Consider the following 18,097-nt stretch of genomic DNA (forward strand, 5'->3'; position numbering starts at 1 on the left):
TGGTTCCCAGGACCGAGTTTGGGGAAACGCTGCATTAAATAAACCCAAACATCAGACGGTGTTAAGGACCTATTTCCTGGTTGTTGGTTTGTTGCTACGGTTGCACTGGTCACCTGACATGTTACTTCCAGGTTGAGATACCACAATATTTAAGCATCAGGTTGAAAAGGGGAACATAATGTGCCCGTGAAAATAGCTCGCCAACACCGTCTGATGTGTATATTTAATGTATTACATGAACGGTGACCACAGCCCTTCTGAAAATACATTTAAATCCTGTTTTAAATATTTTATTATTATTTTTTTTTTCATTTTATCCCCTTTTCTCCCCAATTTTTCGTGGTATCCAATCGCTAGTAATTACTATCTTGTCTCATCGCTACAACTCCCGTACGGGCTCGGGAGAGACGAAAGTCGAAAGCCATGCGTCCTCCGAAGCACAACCCAACCAAGCCGCACTGCTTCTTTAACACAGCGCGCCTCCAACCCGGAAGACAGCCGCACCAATGTGTCGGAGGAAACACCGTGCACCTGGCCCCCTCGGTTAGCGTGCACTGCGCCCAGCCCGCCACAGGAGTCGCTGGAGCGGGATGAGACAAGGATATCCCTACCGGCCAAACCCTCCCTAACCCGGACGACGCTAGCCCAATTGTGCGTCGCCCCATGGACCTCCCGGTCGCGGCCGGCTGCGACAGAGCCTGGGCGCGAACCCAGAGACTCTGGTGGCGCAGCTAGCACTGCGATGCAGTGCCCTAGACCACTGCGCCACCCGGGAGGCTCCTTAAATCCTGTTTTAAATTTGATTATTCCCCCCCACCTTGCTCCATGTATGCCACAGTACAGTCATACTACCCATAAACAGGGAAACGATTCACAACGTTTTTCCCAGAATACATTTCAGAATCGTAAAATAAGGGCTGTGTAAATCTCTCTAAGACAAGGTGATTTTTTCAAATCAAATACAGGTCGCCTTTATTTACCCCCCCCCCCCCAAAAAAATGATATGCTAATTAGCTGCTAATGTGGCTATCATAAAAAACTACAAATACCATGATGATCTGGGCGAGACTGCCGAATCGAGGCAAAGGTAAGAATCTCTGTATTAACTATCTGATGTTAGCTAAATGTAGTCATTAATAAATTGGCTACATTTCATTTAAATGGACAATTCTGTGAACTGTCTTGTGTCAGTTTTTAATTGACACACCTGTTAGCAAAGGTGTCAGCTAGAGATGACGTGCAGGAGCATGCTGGGATTTGTAGTCTTGCATGATGTCTTCTTTGATGCCAATTAGCATTTTCAAATCTGAGAGTAAACAGAGCCGAATATATTGATAAAAGTCACCTTGTCCGAGAGAGATTGGTGGAATAACGATTGGAACCATTTCCCTGTTTGACCGCTAGGTTTTATGGGAATTATGACACCTCCACTATAGGGCTCTATAAATCAATGGTGTATAAACCCTGGATGGCTGACAGGGGGGTGCTGTATTGAAGCCACCAGGCAGCCATCTTGGCTCTCCTTAATGATGTGTATAAACCCTGGATGGCTGACAGGGGGGGTGCTGTATTGAAGCCACCAGGCAGCCATCTTGGCTCTCCTTAATGATGTGTATAAACCCTGGATGGCTGACAGGGGGGGTGCTGTATTGAAGCCACCAGGCAGCCATCTTGGCTCTCCTTAATGATGTGTATAAACCCTGGATGGCTGACAGGGGGGTTCTGTATTGAAGCCACCAGGCAGCCATCTTGGCTCTCCTTAATGATGTGTATAAACCCTGGATGGCTGACAGAGGGGTGCTGTATAGAAGCCACCAGGCAGCCATCTTGGCTCTCCTTAATGATGTGTATAAACCCTGGATGGCTGACAGGGGGGGTGCTGTATTGAAGCCACCAGGCAGCCATCTTGGCTCTCCTTAATGATGTGTATAAACCCTGGATGGCTGACAGAGGGGTGCTGTATAGAAGCCACCAGGCAGCCATCTTGGCTCTCCTTAATGATGTGTATAAACCCTGGATGGCTGACAGAGGGGTGCTGTATTGAAGCCACCAGGCAGCCATCTTGGCTCTCCTCAATTGTAAATAATATGTCGGAAGATATAGAAATCGTCATTTACTAATGTCACTACATTAATTTCTGACACGTTTATTCCATTAGACACCTTTAATGTATAATTTTACATATGTGAGCTAAACTAAAATATCCCCCCTTAAAAGTACTAATGTTACTGTCCCCCACTACTTAACAACAACAAATACTTAAATACATGTAATTTTGTCCTTGAAACCTTTAATTGAAACGCTGTAGATTTCCATCCATTCCTGTGGAGGACTGTCAACATGGCCGACCGGTGGCTCAAAGCCTCTAAATGGCCAATACAAAGCATCAGCAGTCCAGAGTTTATATGCACGTCGTTGGGATAGATGCCGTAAAGAGCGAACTTCGACCACAACAATGGAACGTCATCGCCATGGAAACGCGTCGGGGGAAAAGATCCCAAGCTAAATTAGCCTACTTTTTAAGTTATTGTCTTATATGTGTATTTCACACTATGTTGAGGTAAAAATCTGAGTATAATGTTTGTATGGATGTTTCACATTAACTCACGTCATCGTCACCAATCAACTGCATTAGTTATTATTATTTTTTTTTAAACGACGTGACTACCGTCAACGATTTCTGTATGCTAGCTATGCTACCAGCTTATACGAATGGGAGTTAGCATTTAGCAGTCACTTCTTCTAAACCTGAAAAACTTCTACATGTTATGCAGGGAAAACAGTCCAATATTTTCAAAATCGGACTTTAGTAAATACAGTGTGGGCTTGTTACAATACATAAATCATGACTGATTTGACAAATTATCCTCTTTTGTTAGATTAGATTAGTTGAATGGGCACCAATCTGGTCCTTTTACAACGTCAACGTTCCTAAGCAACTGTAGTAGTACTGTGGTTCTGTGGACAACATGCAACATCACGTGACACAGACCCGGCACGAACACACACAGAACATGCATCATATTAACGTTACACACACACACACACACACACTTCTCGCTCAGATCAGAAGGACGGCTCATAGTGACTTGTCAATCAAAATCAGTGTCCAGGCCCCCCCCCCTCCCCTCCCTCGGTTAGGACATTCATTAGAAGGATGGATGGACAGCATGATTGCGACGTCACTGACGTGAACACTTGTGATATTACATTCACTAAACACCCTCAGTCTCTCCTGGTTACCTAGGAGACAGAGACAGGCCCTCCGTCTCTCCTGGTTACCTAGGAGACAGAGACAGGCCCTCCGTCTCTCCTGGTTACCTAGGAGACAGAGACAGGCCCTCCGTCTCTCCTGGTTACCTAGGAGACAGAGACAGGCCCTCCGTCTCTCCTGGTTACCTAGGAGACAGAGACAGGCCCTCCGTCTCTCCTGGTTACCTAGGAGACAGAGACAGGCCCTCCGTCTCTCCTGGTTACCTAGGAGACAGAGACAGGCCCTCCGTCTCTCCTGGTTACCTAGGAGACAGAGACAGGCCCTCCGTCTCCAACCTAGAGTGAATCTCTGCAGATCTTCTCCTCCAGTGTTGTTTTGAGGGAGGTGAGTAGAGAGGACTTGAGGGCTCTCAGGCTCTAGGAGATTCGACCCCAGTCAATGTTTCAGATCAGATCTTGTATAGGAGACTAGAGGTGTAGTTAAAGGTGAAGCTGGGTGGAGCTCTGCTCCTAATAGCAGACTGAAGGATGGTAGGGTCTTCGCCCGTCTCTGGGGTTATAGCACCCCCAGTGGTAGGGTCTACACCCGTCTCTGGGATTATAGCGCCCCCAGTGATAGGGTCTAGGTACTGATCTGGGGTTATAGCTCCCCCAGTGGCAGGGTCTAGGTACTGCTCTGGGGTTATAGCACCCCCAGTGGCAGGGTCTAGGTTCTGCTCTGGGGTTATAGCACCCCCAGTGGCAGGGTCTACGCCCGTCTCTGGGATTATAGCACCCCCTGTGGCTGGGTCTAGGTACTGCTCTGGGGTTATAGCACCCCCAGTGGCAGGGTCTAGTATGTTGTTAGCTTCCAGGTTCTGCTGTGTGTTTCCAGGCGTGTTGTCCGTCTCTGGGGTTATAGCACCCCCAGTGGCAGGGTCTATAGCGTCCCCTGTGGCAGGGTCTACGCCCGTCTCTGGGATTATAGCACCCCCTGTGGTAGGGTCTAGGTACTGCTCTGGGGTTATAGCACCCCCTGTGGCAGGGTCTAGGTACTGCTCTGGGGTTATAGCACCCCCAGTGGTAGGGTCTAGGTACTGCTCTGGGGTTATAGCGCCCCCAGTGGTAGGGTCTACGCCCGTCTCTGGGGTTATAGCGCCCCCTGTGGCAGGGTCTAGTATGTTGTTAGCTTCCAGGTCCTGCTGTGTGGTCCCAGGCGTGTTGTCCATCTCCAGGTAGTGCTGTGTGGTTCCAGGCGTGTTGTCCATCTCCAGGTAGTGCTGTGTGATCAGCTGACTCAGGTACATCAGGACGGCACAGTCGTCTTCCCCAAGCCTGAGCTGATCCCTCAGGAAGCCCCGCGTCCTCTCTTCTACTTCCTGTCTCTGCTCCAGGTGGCTGATGGGAAGGTGGAGGTGATGTGTAAAGCTAAGGAGGAAAGCCCGCGCAGCCAGTCTACTGAGCGTGTTCTGAAGATGTAGGAAGTAGGTGGAACCTCGGCGGAGGCGGGTACGGTGGTCCGCCACGTTGGCCAGGAGGGTTCCGCGGTAGCCGGGGCAACGGAGGGTCTTCCGGTCAGCGTCCAGGACGGAGATGTAACGGCTGTAGCGAGACAGAGAGCAGAGCATGCTGGTCCCCGCGGGAGACGCCATCCTGGAGGAACAGAGGAAGGACAACTTCAGTCTGAATGAGATGTATAGCGCCCGGTGAAAGTCTAGACAGATTTTATATTGATCAAATGGGGGAAAACAATCCCCATTTTAAAGCACTTTTTATATTTTAATTTAAGGCAGCAAAATGAGAACTATGCAAGGGGTGTGTAGACTTTCATTAGGCTGTCTGTATGAGGAGGAGCTAGGAGGAGGAGGAGGAGGAGCTAGGAGGAGACATGTCTACTGTATATAGGGTAGGAGACCGTATATAGGCTAGTTATAACAGGAAGTTGACCGTATATAGGCTAGTTATAACAGCTACTAGCCTATATATGGTCAACTTCCTGTTATAACTAGCCTATATATGGTCAACTTCCTGTTATAACTAGCCTATATACGGTCAACTTCCTGTTATAACTAGCCTATATACGGTCAACTTCCTGTTATAACAGGACGTTGACCGTATATAGGCTAGTTATAACAGGAAGTTGACCGTATATAGGCTAGTTATAACAGGAAGTAGACCGTATATTTGCTAGTTATAACAGGAAGTTGACCATATATAGGCTAGTTATAACAGGAAGTAGACCGTATATTTGCTAGTTATAACAGGACGTTGACCGTATATAGGCTAGTTATAACAGGAAGTTGACCGTACATAGGCTAGTTATAACAGGAAGTTGACCGTATATAGGCTAGTTATAACAGGAAGTTGACCGTACATAGGCTAGTTATAACAGGAAGTTGACCGTACATAGGCTAGTTATAACAGGAAGTCGACCGTATATAGGGTAGTTATAACAGGAAGTTGACCGTATATATGCTAGTTATAACAGGCAGTGTTTCGATCATAGGATGCACTGACTGACCCCAGGACTGATGACAGCATCATGTCATGTGACAGCCTGAATGTATGGGACTGATCCCCTCCTCACACAGGCCCCTCCTCCTCACACAGGCCCCTCCTCCTCACACAGGACCCTCCTCCTCACACAGGCCCCTCCTCCTCACACAGGACCCTCCTCCTCACACAGGCCCCTCCTCCTCACACAGGCCCCTCCTCCTCACACAGGCCCCTCCTCCTCACACAGGCCCCTCCTCCTCACACAGGCCCCTCCTCCTCACACAGGCCCCTCCTCCTCACCTCTGCAGTCCTATGAGTTTCCATCTCTGCAGGTCAGCGAGGCTGAAGGGGCAGGAGAGCCAGGGCTGGACCCTCTCCCCACAGCGCCCGGGTCCAGGCACGTAGAGGGCTAGAGCGGACACCAGCCTCCTGACCCTGCCCTCCTCAGATCCAAGGACCACCAGGGTTCGACCGCTCAGTAGGGACCACAGGGCATGCAGGGCAAACGGATACTGACGTACAAACCTGGAGGTAGAGAGACCGAGAGAGAGAGATAATCACGTGTTATTGGTCACGTACACGTGTTTAACCAGAGGTTATTGCGGGTGTAGTGAAATGCTTGTGTTCCTAGCTCCAACAGTACAGTAGTATCTAACTAAATGCTTGTGTTCCTAGCTCCAACAGTACAGTAGTATCTAACTAAATGCTTGTGTTCCCAGCTCCAACAGTACAGTAGTATCTAACTAAATGCTTGTGTTCCTAGCTCCAACAGTGCAGTAGTATCTAACTAAATGCTTGTGTTCCTAGCTCCAACAGTACAGTAGTATCTAACTAAATGCTTGTGTTCCTAGCTCCAACAGTGCAGTAGTATCTAACTAAATGCTTGTGTTCCTAGCTCCAACAGTGCAGTAGTATCTAACTAAATGCTTGTGTTCCTAGCTCCAACAGTGCAGTAATATCTAACTAAATGCTTGTGTTCCTAGCTCCAACAGTGCAGTAATATCTAACTAAATGCTTGTGTTTCTAGCTCCAACAGTAGTATCTAACTAAATGCTTGTGTTCCTAGCTCCAACAGTGCAGTAGTATCTAACTAAATGCTTGTGTTCCTAGCTCCAACAGTGCAGTAGTATCTAACTAAATGCTTGTGTTCCTAGCTCCAACAGTAGTATCTAACTAAATGCTTGTGTTCCTAGCTCCAACAGTAGTATCTAACTAAATGCTGGTGTTCCCAGCTCCAACAGTACAGTAGTATCTAACTAAATGCTTGTGTTCCTAGCTCCAACAGTACAGTAGTATCTAACTAAATGCTGGTGTTCCTAGCTCCAACAGTGCAGTAATATCTAACTAAATGCTTGTGTTCCTAGCTCCAACAGTCCTCCTACATAGACTAAGATGCAGTAGAATAGGATAGAATACAGTATATACATATGAGTAATACATAGACTAAGATACAGTAGAATAGGATAGAATACAGTATATACATATGAGATGAGTAATACATAGACTAAGATACAGTAGAATAGGATAGAGTATATACATATGAGATGAGTAATGCATAGACCATGGGGTGGGGAGAGAGCAGGTATAGAAAACACACCATGGGGAGAGAGAGCAGGTATAGAAAACACACCATGGGGAGAGAGAGCAGGTATAGAAAACACACTATGGGGAGAGAGAGCAGGTATAGAAAACACACCATGGGGAGAGAGAGCAGGTATAGAAAACACACCATGGGGAGAGAGAGCAGGTATAGAAAACACACCATGGGGAGAGAGAGCAGGTATAGAAAACACACCATGGGGAGAGAGAGCAGGTATAGAAAAAACACCATGGGGTGGAGAGAGCAGGTATAGAAAACACACCATGGGGAGAGAGAGAGAGCAGGTATAGAAAACACACCATGGGGAGAGAGAGAGCAGGTATAGAAAACACACCATGGGGAGAGAGAGCAGGTATAGAAAACACACCATGGGGAGAGAGAGCAGGTATAGAAAACACACCATGGGGAGAGAGAGAGCAGGTATAGAAAACACACCATGGGGAGAGAGAGCAGGTATAGAAAACACACCATGGGGTGGAGAGCAGGTATAGAAAACACACCATGGGGAGAGAGAGAGAGCAGGTATAGAAAACACACCATGGGGAGAGAGAGAGCAGGTATAGAAAACACACCATGGGGAGAGAGAGAGCAGGTATAGAAAACACACACATAGACTGGAGATATCAGGTATAGAAAACACACACATAGACTGGCGATATCAGGAGTCTTCGAGCTCTAGAATGAATTAATCAACCAATGAGTGACTCACCTGAGCGCTCCCTGCCCGGCCCTCTTCTTCTGCCTCAGCGTCACCACCCCCCCGTACCCCAGAGGTGAGCCGGCCCGTTCGGACCCCGTAGACGCTGACATGGTACAGTCCGACCCGTCTTGGTCCGATCCCCTGGAGGTGGTATCTCCCAAGGAGGAGATGGGCAGGTCCAGTCCAGCCCCAGGGCTCTGGCAGTGGGGGGAACCCAGGCCGTAGACCCCCTGGACCGGCAGCAGGGCCTGGGGCTCCTGGTTGACCACCAGGGGTAGAGAGCCGGGCTGCAGCCCAGCAGCAGGCAGCGTGTCTGGGGGAGAGGAGTTGTACAGGAAGCCCTCTTGAGACATGCAGCAGGCCGTGTCCATCTGAACCAACAACTCAGGGTCAGGAACTCTCTGTCCATCACCCTCCCCTGTCTCAGCACCTCCCTCCTCTCTCTCAGCCCCTCTCTCAAACACTCCTTCGGTCTCTCCCTCCCTCTTTCCGTTAAACACTCCTGTCTCACCCTCCCTCTTTCCGTTAAACACTCCTTCTGTCTCTCTCTCCCTCTTTCCGTTAAAGACTCCTTCGGTCTCTCCCTCCCTCTTTCCGTTAGAGACTCCTCCGGTCTCTCCCTCCCTCTTTCCGTTAAAGACTCCTTCGGTCTCTCCCTCCCTCTTTCCGTTAAAGACTCCTCCGGTCTCTCCCTCCCTCTTTCCGTTAAACACTCCTTCTGTCTCTCCCTCCCTCTTTCCGTTAAAGACTCCTTCGGTCTCTCCCTCCCTCTCACACACACGGTGTGTCTCACCCTCTCCCTCGCCCCCTTCCTCAGCCTCCAGCAGAAAAACAGGGGTCTGGTCTCCCTCCTCCTCCTCCTCTCCTCCACTCCTGTCGCTACTAAAGCTGTCCTTATTCCCCTCAGAGCTTTCCTGGTCCTGTGTCTCCATGGTCAGGTCAGAGAGTGACGACTCCAGCCTCTCCTCTCCGGTCAGGGCCTCACTCTGCTGGGCAGAGTTATCAGGACAGGCAGGGTACACCTCCAGAACCTCCACAGACTCCGGTGGCGCCGGGCACAGCACGATGGACGGGGTGTGTATATGCGAGTGTGGGTCCGTCCCCACCGTGTGGTCGAGAGAACAGAAGATTCTTCCCAGCACCGCTACCTCTTCTTCCTCCTCCCCCAGCTCCTCCTCAAACAGGAAGTTGGTGATGTTCTGTTTCCTGCGTAGCGCTCGGTCCAGGCGGCGGGTGTACAGGTAACACAAGTCCCCCCGGAAACACCTCTCGGTGTGAGTGAGTAGTTCCACGGTGGCCTCGTAGAACCTCTCCTCACATAACTCCGTCAGGTCCTTCAGACGCTTGGCGAAACATTTCGCCGACTTCCCCTTGATCAGCTGAGGGGTGTAGGACTGTCTCCTCTCTTCTCCCGCCTCCTCCGCCGCGTCAGGGCCGGGCGGTGCGTCTCTGTGTCTCTGGGACTCCGTGACACAGTGTTGACAGTGTGCAGCGTGGGGGTCCCGGCGGGGGCGGAGGGGGTACGAGGTGATCTGCCTCAGCAGGTCTCGGTGCTCGTAGATACTCTTCTCCATCGCCGCGAGCTCATTGGCCTTGTCCACCGCGTGGGCGGAGTAACACCCCTGAGGCCCCGCCTCCCGCTGTAGCCCCTCCTCTTTCTGCAGAACGGACCGCGTGTACCTGGCAGGAGGGGCACAACAGGAAGTTACGACAGATGGTAGCGGTAGTAACGTGTGTCAGAGTGTGTGTGTGTCTGTGTGTGTCAGTGTACGTGTGTGTGTCAGAGTGTGTGTGTGTGTCTGTGTGTGTCTGTGTGTGTCAGAGTGTGTGTGTGTGTCTCTCAGAGTGTGTGTCTGTGTGTGTCAGAGTGTGTGTGTGTGTCAGCGTGTGTGTGTGTGTCAGCGTGTGTGTGTGTGTGTCTGTGTGTGTCAGAGTGTCTGTGTGTGTCAGAGTGTGTGTGTCTGTGTGTGTCAGAGTGTGTGTGTGTGTGTCTCTCAGAGTGTGTGTGGGTGTGTGTGTGTGTGTGTGTCTGTGTGTGTGTCCTCTTACTCCAGGTCCCGTAGCTTCCTCTGCAGCTCGCGGGCGAAGGCCCGTCGGTTTCCGGTCTTCAGACACTCGGAGGCGCGGGAGAAGAGGAGCGACAGCTCCTGGAACTGCATCATGATCTTCCTCTCGTCGGCAGAGACGTAGGCCATGCAGAACGGCCGGACGAAGCCTCGCGCCTCCAGGTCATACAACGTCAGGTGGTGAACGTAGGCAAACGCCCCCTCCTTAGAGTCGCCCAGCACCACCCGGGAGTCCTCCACAAAACTACAGGGGAGGGAGACACCAGGATACAATTAGAGTAGAATACCCTGGAGTCCTCCACAAAACTACAGGGGAGGGAGACGACAGGATACAATTAGAGTAGAATACCATGGAGTCCTCCACAAAACTACAGGGGAGGAGACGACAGGATACAATTAGAGTAGAATACCCTGGAGTCCTCCACAAAACTACAGGGGAGGAGACGACAGGATACAATTAGAGTAGAATACCCTGGAGTCCTCCACAAAACTACAGGGGAGGGAGACGACAGGATACAATTAGAGTAGAATACCCTGGAGTCCTCCACAAAACTACAGGGGAGGGAGACGACAGGATACAATTAGAGTAGAATACCCTGGAGTCCTCCACAAAACTACAGGGGAGGGAGACGACAGGATACAATTAGAGTAGAATACCCTGGAGTCCTCCACAAAACTACAGGGGAGGAGACACCGGGATACAATTAGAGTAGAATACCCTGGAGTCCTCCACAAAACTACAGGGGAGGGAGACGACAGGATACAATTAGAGTAGAATACCGTGGAGTCCTCCACAAAACTACAGGGGAGGAGACGACAGGATACAATTAGAGTAGAATACCCTGGAGTCCTCCACAAAACTACAGGGGAGGAGACACCGGGATACAATTAGAGTAGAATACCCTGGAGTCCTCCACAAAACTACAGGGGAGGAGACACCAGGATACAATTAGAGTAGAATACCCTGGAGTCCTCCACAAAACTACAGGGGAGGGAGACGACAGGATACAATTAGAGTAGAATACCCTGGAGTCCTCCACAAAACTACAGGGGAGGAGACGACAGGATACAATTAGAGTAGAATACCCTGGAGTCCTCCACAAAACTACAGGGGAGGAGACACCAGGATACAATTAGAGTAGAATACCCTGGAGTCCTCCACAAAACTACAGGGGAGGGAGACGACAGGATACAATTAGAGTAGAATACCCTGGAGTCCTCCACAAAACTACAGGGGAGGAGACGACAGGATACAATTAGAGTAGAATACCCTGGAGTCCTCCACAAAACTACAGGGGAGGAGACGACAGGATACAATTAGAGTAGAATACCCTGGAGTCCTCCACAAAACTACAGGGGAGGAGACGACAGGATACAATTAGAGTAGAATACCCTGGAGTCCTCCACAAAACTACAGGGGAGGAGACGACAGGATACAATTAGAGTAGAATACCCTGGAGTCCTCCACAAAACTACAGGGGAGGAGACACCAGGATACAATTAGAGTAGAATACCCTGGAGTCCTCCACAAAACTACAGGGGAGGGAGACGACAGGATACAATTAGAGTAGAATACCCTGGAGTCCTCCACAAAACTACAGGGGAGGGAGACGACAGGATACAATTAGAGTAGAATACCCTGGAGTCCTCCACAAAACTACAGGGGAGGAGACGACAGGATACAATTAGAGTAGAATACCCTGGAGTCCTCCACAAAACTACAGGGGAGGAGACACCGGGATACAATTAGAGTAGAATACCCTGGAGTCCTCCACAAAACTACAGGGGAGGGAGACGACAGGATACAATTAGAGTAGAATACCCTGGAGTCCTCCACAAAACTACAGGGGAGGAGACGACAGGATACAATTAGAGTAGAATACCCTGGAGTCCTCCACAAAACTACAGGGGAGGGAGACACCAGGATACAATTAGAGTAGAATACCCCGGAGTCCTCCACAAAACTACAGGGGAGGGAGACGACAGGATACAATTAGAGTAGAATACCCTGGAGTCCTCCACAAAACTACAGGGGAGGAGACGACAGGATACAATTAGAGTAGAATACCCTGGAGTCCTCCACAAAACTACAGGGGAGGGAGACACCAGGATACAATTAGAGTAGAATACCCCGGAGTCCTCCACAAAACTACAGGGGAGGGAGACGACAGGATACAATTAGAGTAGAATACCCTGGAGTCCTCCACAAAACTACAGGGGAGGAGACGACAGGATACAATTAGAGTAGAATACCCTGGAGTCCTCCACAAAACTACAGGGGAGGAGACGACAGGATACAATTAGAGTAGAATACCCTGGAGTCCTCCACAAAACTACAGGGGAGGAGACACCGGGATACAATTAGACTAGAATACCATGGAGTCCTCCACAAAACTACAGGGGAGGAGACGACAGGATACAATTAGAGTAGAATACCCTGGAGTCCTCCACAAAACTACAGGGGAGGGAGACGACAGGATACAATTAGAGTAGAACAGAAATAGAATAGAGTAGAATGTACCAGAAAATAATTACAGTAGAACAGAATTAGAGTGGAATAGAACAGAATGTAAAATAAAATAATTGAGTAGAATATAATAGAATTAGAGTAGAATAGAACAGAATAGAATTAGAGTAGAATAGAACAGAATTAGAGTAGAATAGAACAGAATAGAATTAGAGTAGAATAGAACAGAATAGAATTAGAGTAGAATAGAACAGAATAGAATTAGAGTAGAATAGAACAGAATTAGAATAGAACAGAATAGAATTAGAGTAGAATAGAATTAGAGTAGAATAGAACAGAATTAGAGTAGAATAGAACAGAATAGAATTAGAGTAGAATAGAACAGAATAGAATAGAATTAGAGTAGAATATAATTAGAGTAGAATAGAACAGAATTAGAGTAGAATAGAACAGAATAGAATTAGAGTAGAATAGAATTAGAGTAGAATAGAACAGAATAGAATTAGAGTAGAATAGAATTAGAGTAGAATAGAACAGAACAGAATTAGAGTAGAATAGAACAGAATAGAATTAGAGTAGAATAGAACAGAATTAGAATAGAACAGAATAGAATTAGAGTAGAATAGAATAGAATTAGAGTAGAATAGAATTAGAGTAGAATAGAACATAATTAGAGTAGAATAGAACAGAATAGAATTAGAGTAGAATAGAACAGAATAGAATTAGAGTAGAATATAATTAGAGTAGAATAGAACAGAATTAGAGTAGAATAGAACAGAATAGAATTAGAGTAGAATAGAATTAGAGTAGAATAGAACAGAATAGAATTAGAGTAGAATAGAATTAGAGTAGAATAGAACAGAACAGAATTAGAGTAGAATAGAACAGAATTAGAGTAGAATAGAATAGAATTAGAATATAATAGAATTAGAGTAGAATAGAACAGAATAGAATTAGAGTAGAATAGAACAGAAAATACTTAGAGTAGAATATAGTAATACAATGTAACAGAAAATAATTACAGTAGAACAGAATTAGTGTAGAATAGAACAGAATGTAAAATAAAATAATTGAGTAGAATATAATAGAATTAGAGTAGAATAGAACAGAATAGAATTAGAGTAGAACAGAACAGAATTAGAGTAGAATAGAACAGAATAGAATTAGAGTAGAATAGAACAGAATAGAATTAGAGTAGAATAGAACAGAATAGAATTAGAGTAGAATAGAATTAGAGTAGAATAGAACAGAATAGAATTAGAGTAGAATAGAATTAGAGTAGAATAGAATAGAATTAGAGTAGAATAGAACAGAATTAGAGTAGAATAGAACAGAATTAGAGTAGAATAGAACAGAATAGAATTAGAGTAGAATAGAATTAGAGTAGAAAAACAGAATAGAATTAGAGTAGAAAAACAGAATAAAATTAGAGTAGACTAGAATTAGAGTAGAATAGAACAGAATAGAATTAGAGTAGAATAGAACAGAATAGAATTAGAGTAGAATAGAATTAGAGTAGAATAGAACAGAATAGAATTAGAGTAGAATAGAACAGAATAGAATTAGAGTAGAATAGAACAGAATAGAATTAGAGTAGAATAGAACAGAATAGAATTAGAGTATAAAAACAGAATAGAATTAGAGTAGAATAGAATTAGAGTAGAACAGAATAGAATTCGAGTAGAAAAACAGAACAGAATTAGAGTAGAATAGAACAGAATAGAATTAGAGTAGAATAGAATTAGAGTAGAACAGAATAGAATTAGAGTAGAAAAACAGAATAGAATTAGAGTAGAAAAACAGAATAAAATTAGAGTAGAATAGAATTAGAGTAGAATAGAACAGAATAGAATTAGAGTAGAATAGAACAGAATAGAATTAGAGTAGATTAGAACAGAATAGAATTAGAGTAGAATAGAACAGAATAGAATTAGAGTAGAAAAACAGAATAGAATTAGAGTAGAATAGAATTAGAGTAGAAAAACAGAATAGAATTAAAGTAGAATAGAATTAGAGTAGAATAGAACAGAATATAATTAGAGTAGAATAGAATTAGAGTAGATTAGAACAGAATTAGAGTAGAATAGAATTAGAGTAGAATAGAATTAGAGTAGAATAGAATTAGAGTAGAATAACATAATAAAATTAGAGTAGAATAGAATTAGAGTAGAATAGAACAGAATATAATTAAAGTAGAACAGAATAGAATTAGAGTAGAATAGAATTAGAGTAGAATAGAATTAGAGTAGAATATAATTAGAGTAGAATATAATTAGAGTAGAATAACATAATAGAATTAGAGTAGAATATAATTAGAGTAGAATAACATAATAGAATTAGAGTAGAATAGAACAGAATATAATTAAAGTAGAACAGAATAGAATTAGTAGAATAGAATTAGAGTAGAATAGAATTAGAGTATAATAGAATTAGAGTAGAATAGAACAGAATAGAATTAGAGTAGAATAACATAATAAAATTAGAGTAGAATAGAATTAGAGTAGAATAGAACAGAATATAATTAAAGTAGAACAGAATAGAATTAGAGTAGAATAGAACAGAATAGAATTAGAGTAGAATAGAATTAGAGTAGAATAGAACAGAATATAATTAAAGTAGAACAGAATAGAATTAGAGTAGAATAGAACAGAATATAATTAAAGTAGAACAGAATAGAATTAGAGTAGAATAGAACAGAATAGAATTAGAGTAGAATAGAATTAGAGTAGAATAGAACAGAATATAATTAAAGTAGAACAGAATATAATTAGAGTAGAATAGAACAGAATAGAATTAAAGTAGAACAGAATAGAATTAGAGTAGAATAGAACAGAATAGAATTAGAGTAGAATAGAACAGAATAGAATTAGAGTAGAATAGAATTAGAGTAGAATAACAGAATACAATTAGAGTAGAATAGAACAGAATAGAATTAGAGTAGAATATAATTAGAGTAGAATAGAACAGAATAGAATTAGAGTAGAATATAATTAGAGTAGAATAGAACAGAATAAAATTAGAGTAGAATATAATTAGAGTAGAATAGAACAGAATATAATTAGAGTAGAAAACAGTAAAATAGGATCTCATTAGAGTAGAGTGCAATAAAATATAAAATAGAACAGTTACCTGAGTCGTGGGTATCCGCTGCCGGTGGGGTGTCCTACGAACGAGGCCTGGTAGTCAACAGACATGATCCTCAGACTGAAGTAGTTGAGGTCAAAGGTCCCAAACACCTTCGGGTCATCAGGAATGGTGAGCAGAGGCTGGGGGCCCACCTGGAGGGAGGACAACAAGGTCAGCTGATCACATGCACCCCCATCCGGACACCCCCCCCCATCCGGACACACACCCCCATCCGGACACACACACCGTCAGATCAACACACACACCCCCCTATCCGGACACACCCCCCCATCCGGACACACACCCCCCCGATCCGTACACACCCCCCCCCGATCCGTACACACACACCCCCATCCGGACACACACACCGCCAGATCAACACACACACACCCCTCCCCCAGTTGCCATGGTACCGACCTGCTCAGAGAACTCTGATATGAGGATGAAGTCCTTAGTGAACTTGGCGTATGAAGTCTTGGCCCAGGGGTTGGCGTTGTTGTTCGATGGCAACAGAGGGACAGAGAACTCCTCTGGCACCACCCAGGGGTCGGGGTACCCTACCTCCCCAAAATCATCCTCCTTAGTAAACGCCACCACGTCTGGGGCACCAATCATCTTTTCTCTGGACCCGGCCGGGGTCAGCTTTGACATCAGAGGAAGTCCATCCACTGGGCTAGCCGTCTACCTGATAGACAGTCAGACGGACTGTCTGTATCCCTCTACTGGCTGGGAGTAACAGTCCACGACACTGACGGTTGTCTCTGTCTGTCTGCGTCCCGTTACCTCTGCGTCCCGTTACCTCTACCAACTGGGAGTAGTCTTCACCCGTCTGTCCATGATGATATCACACGATGAAGGAAGACCACATATCAACATGACATCTGACCAAAGGCTGTCATGTCTGTCACCGCTGTATATAAACAATAGCACTTAACGCCGGGACTATCTATCTGGCTCCGTCCGACGTACAGTATCGACGTCAAGACAGTTAGCTGGCAAACAGACGATGCGAAACGGAACACGACCGTATCCCGACCCCCATTAATGACACATTGCTCGTCCGGGAATCGTGCACCGTTACCGGGTAATATTGGCAGTGGGACGTCATGCACTGGTATAATAAAGTACCCAGTAGGAAATACAGTGAAACTATTTAATGTTAAATGTACATCCTGACCGTCGCCATATTTACTCCGCTGGTACTTACCACGTGACCAGCTCACATAAGGAAGTAGCTAGCGTTCCTAAAATTACAAACTAATATTACACATTCAACATGATTTAAGATTATGAAGCACAATTTAAATCTTCAAAATAGATACTTCACGCAGTATTTTGTCTTAAAATTAAAGGGCATCGCATAAAAATTATTATTCACACGAACAGGAAACGATTTACGACAGTTGTTTTACGACAGTTTTACGAGGCGCGGAATTTGTAACATCAATAACATCAAATATAGCTGCCGTTTTTACCAACCCTTTCAGTTGGCAAAATAGTTTTAAAACAACTTATTTATTGGCAGATTGGGTCCAGGTTAATGCACGTTACATCGTACATTGTGTTTAGGTGATCAGGAAAAGTGTAAAGTTTCGGCACGTAGTTTCAGGGTTGACGTTTGACATGACTTAGCAAGCTACTCCCATCAAGCTAACTGAAATGTGAGATCTGGAAAGTTTTATGTTGTATTCAGTCTGTGGATCAGTCAAAATACAAGTTTGTAACAACGCTTCTGGAGTTAGATTGACTACTGTTAGCTAGGTGTTAGCTGAGCACGACGTGTGTAACGTTATGACAAGTGTAGCTCCAATGCGTAGACTAGCTAGCTATGCTGATACACCATCTGACTAGGGCTCTGTTAACATCCGGACGACCGTTAACGTTACGCTTCCAGATACACAGGGGGTTTAGCGTTACCGGGCAGAAGCGGACAGACTCCCCGGGAGACATGATGCGGCGGACTCAGATCAAACGGGTTCTCTGTGTGGCGGAGAAGAATGACGCGGCCAAAGGCATCGCGGAAATCATGTCCAACGGCAGAGCGAGGAGGGTGGGTCTGTGCATGTGTTTACGTGTGGGTCTTAGGTGTGTGAGAGAGATGGTTTTGTCAGTACAGTACATGGGACGATTGTCTGTTTATCTCAGCTGTCTCCCCATGACATAAACTGTCTGTGTTTCAGAGTGAGGGGCTGTCTGTCTATAATAAACTGTCTGTGTTTCAGAGTGAGGGGCTGTCTGTCTATAATAAACTGTCTGTGTTTCAGAGTGAGGGGCTGTCTGTCTATAATAAACTGTCTGTGTTTCAGAGTGAGGGGCTGTCTGTCTATAATAAACTGTCTGTGTTTCAGAGTGAGGGGCTGTCTGTCTATAATAAACTGTCTGTGTTTCAGAGTGACGGGCTGTCTGTCTATAATAAACTGTCTGTGTTTCAGAGTGAGGGGCTGTCTGTC

The 18,097-nt window shown here is 45.5% G+C and overlaps 2 protein-coding genes across 3 annotated transcripts in view; one reads left to right on the forward strand and one right to left on the reverse strand.

The window, feature by feature from the left end:
* Positions 1-328: 328 nt before the first annotated feature.
* LOC129844785 (guanine nucleotide exchange protein smcr8a-like) lies at positions 329-16,298 on the reverse strand. Of its 2 annotated transcripts, XM_055912907.1 has the most exons (7): positions 16,065-16,298; positions 15,651-15,799; positions 10,038-10,298; positions 7,998-9,668; positions 5,989-6,213; positions 4,467-4,845; positions 329-4,427 (listed from the first exon to the last, which is right to left on the reverse strand). In XM_055912907.1, exons 1-7 carry the CDS (start codon positions 16,296-16,298, stop codon positions 3,663-3,665), a joined length of 3,684 nt encoding a protein of 1,227 aa, XP_055768882.1. In that variant the 3' UTR covers positions 329-3,662. The 2 variants fall into 2 exon arrangements, with proteins under 2 accessions (XP_055768882.1, XP_055768881.1); XM_055912906.1 differs by having other exon boundaries at positions 329-4,845.
* Positions 16,299-17,191: 893 nt separating this feature from the next.
* Positions 17,192-18,097, forward strand: part of LOC129844786 (DNA topoisomerase 3-alpha-like) — a 13,436-nt gene continuing 12,530 nt past the window's right edge. The window contains exon 1 of the mRNA XM_055912908.1: positions 17,192-17,697. Within this exon, the coding sequence (XP_055768883.1) occupies positions 17,476-17,697 (222 nt within the window). The 5' untranslated portion in view covers positions 17,192-17,475. The remainder of the gene's footprint in view (positions 17,698-18,097) is intronic.

The sequence above is a fragment of the Salvelinus fontinalis genome, unplaced genomic scaffold (assembly GCF_029448725.1).
Source record: "Salvelinus fontinalis isolate EN_2023a unplaced genomic scaffold, ASM2944872v1 scaffold_0230, whole genome shotgun sequence".
Taxonomy (NCBI): Eukaryota; Metazoa; Chordata; class Actinopteri; order Salmoniformes; family Salmonidae; genus Salvelinus; species Salvelinus fontinalis.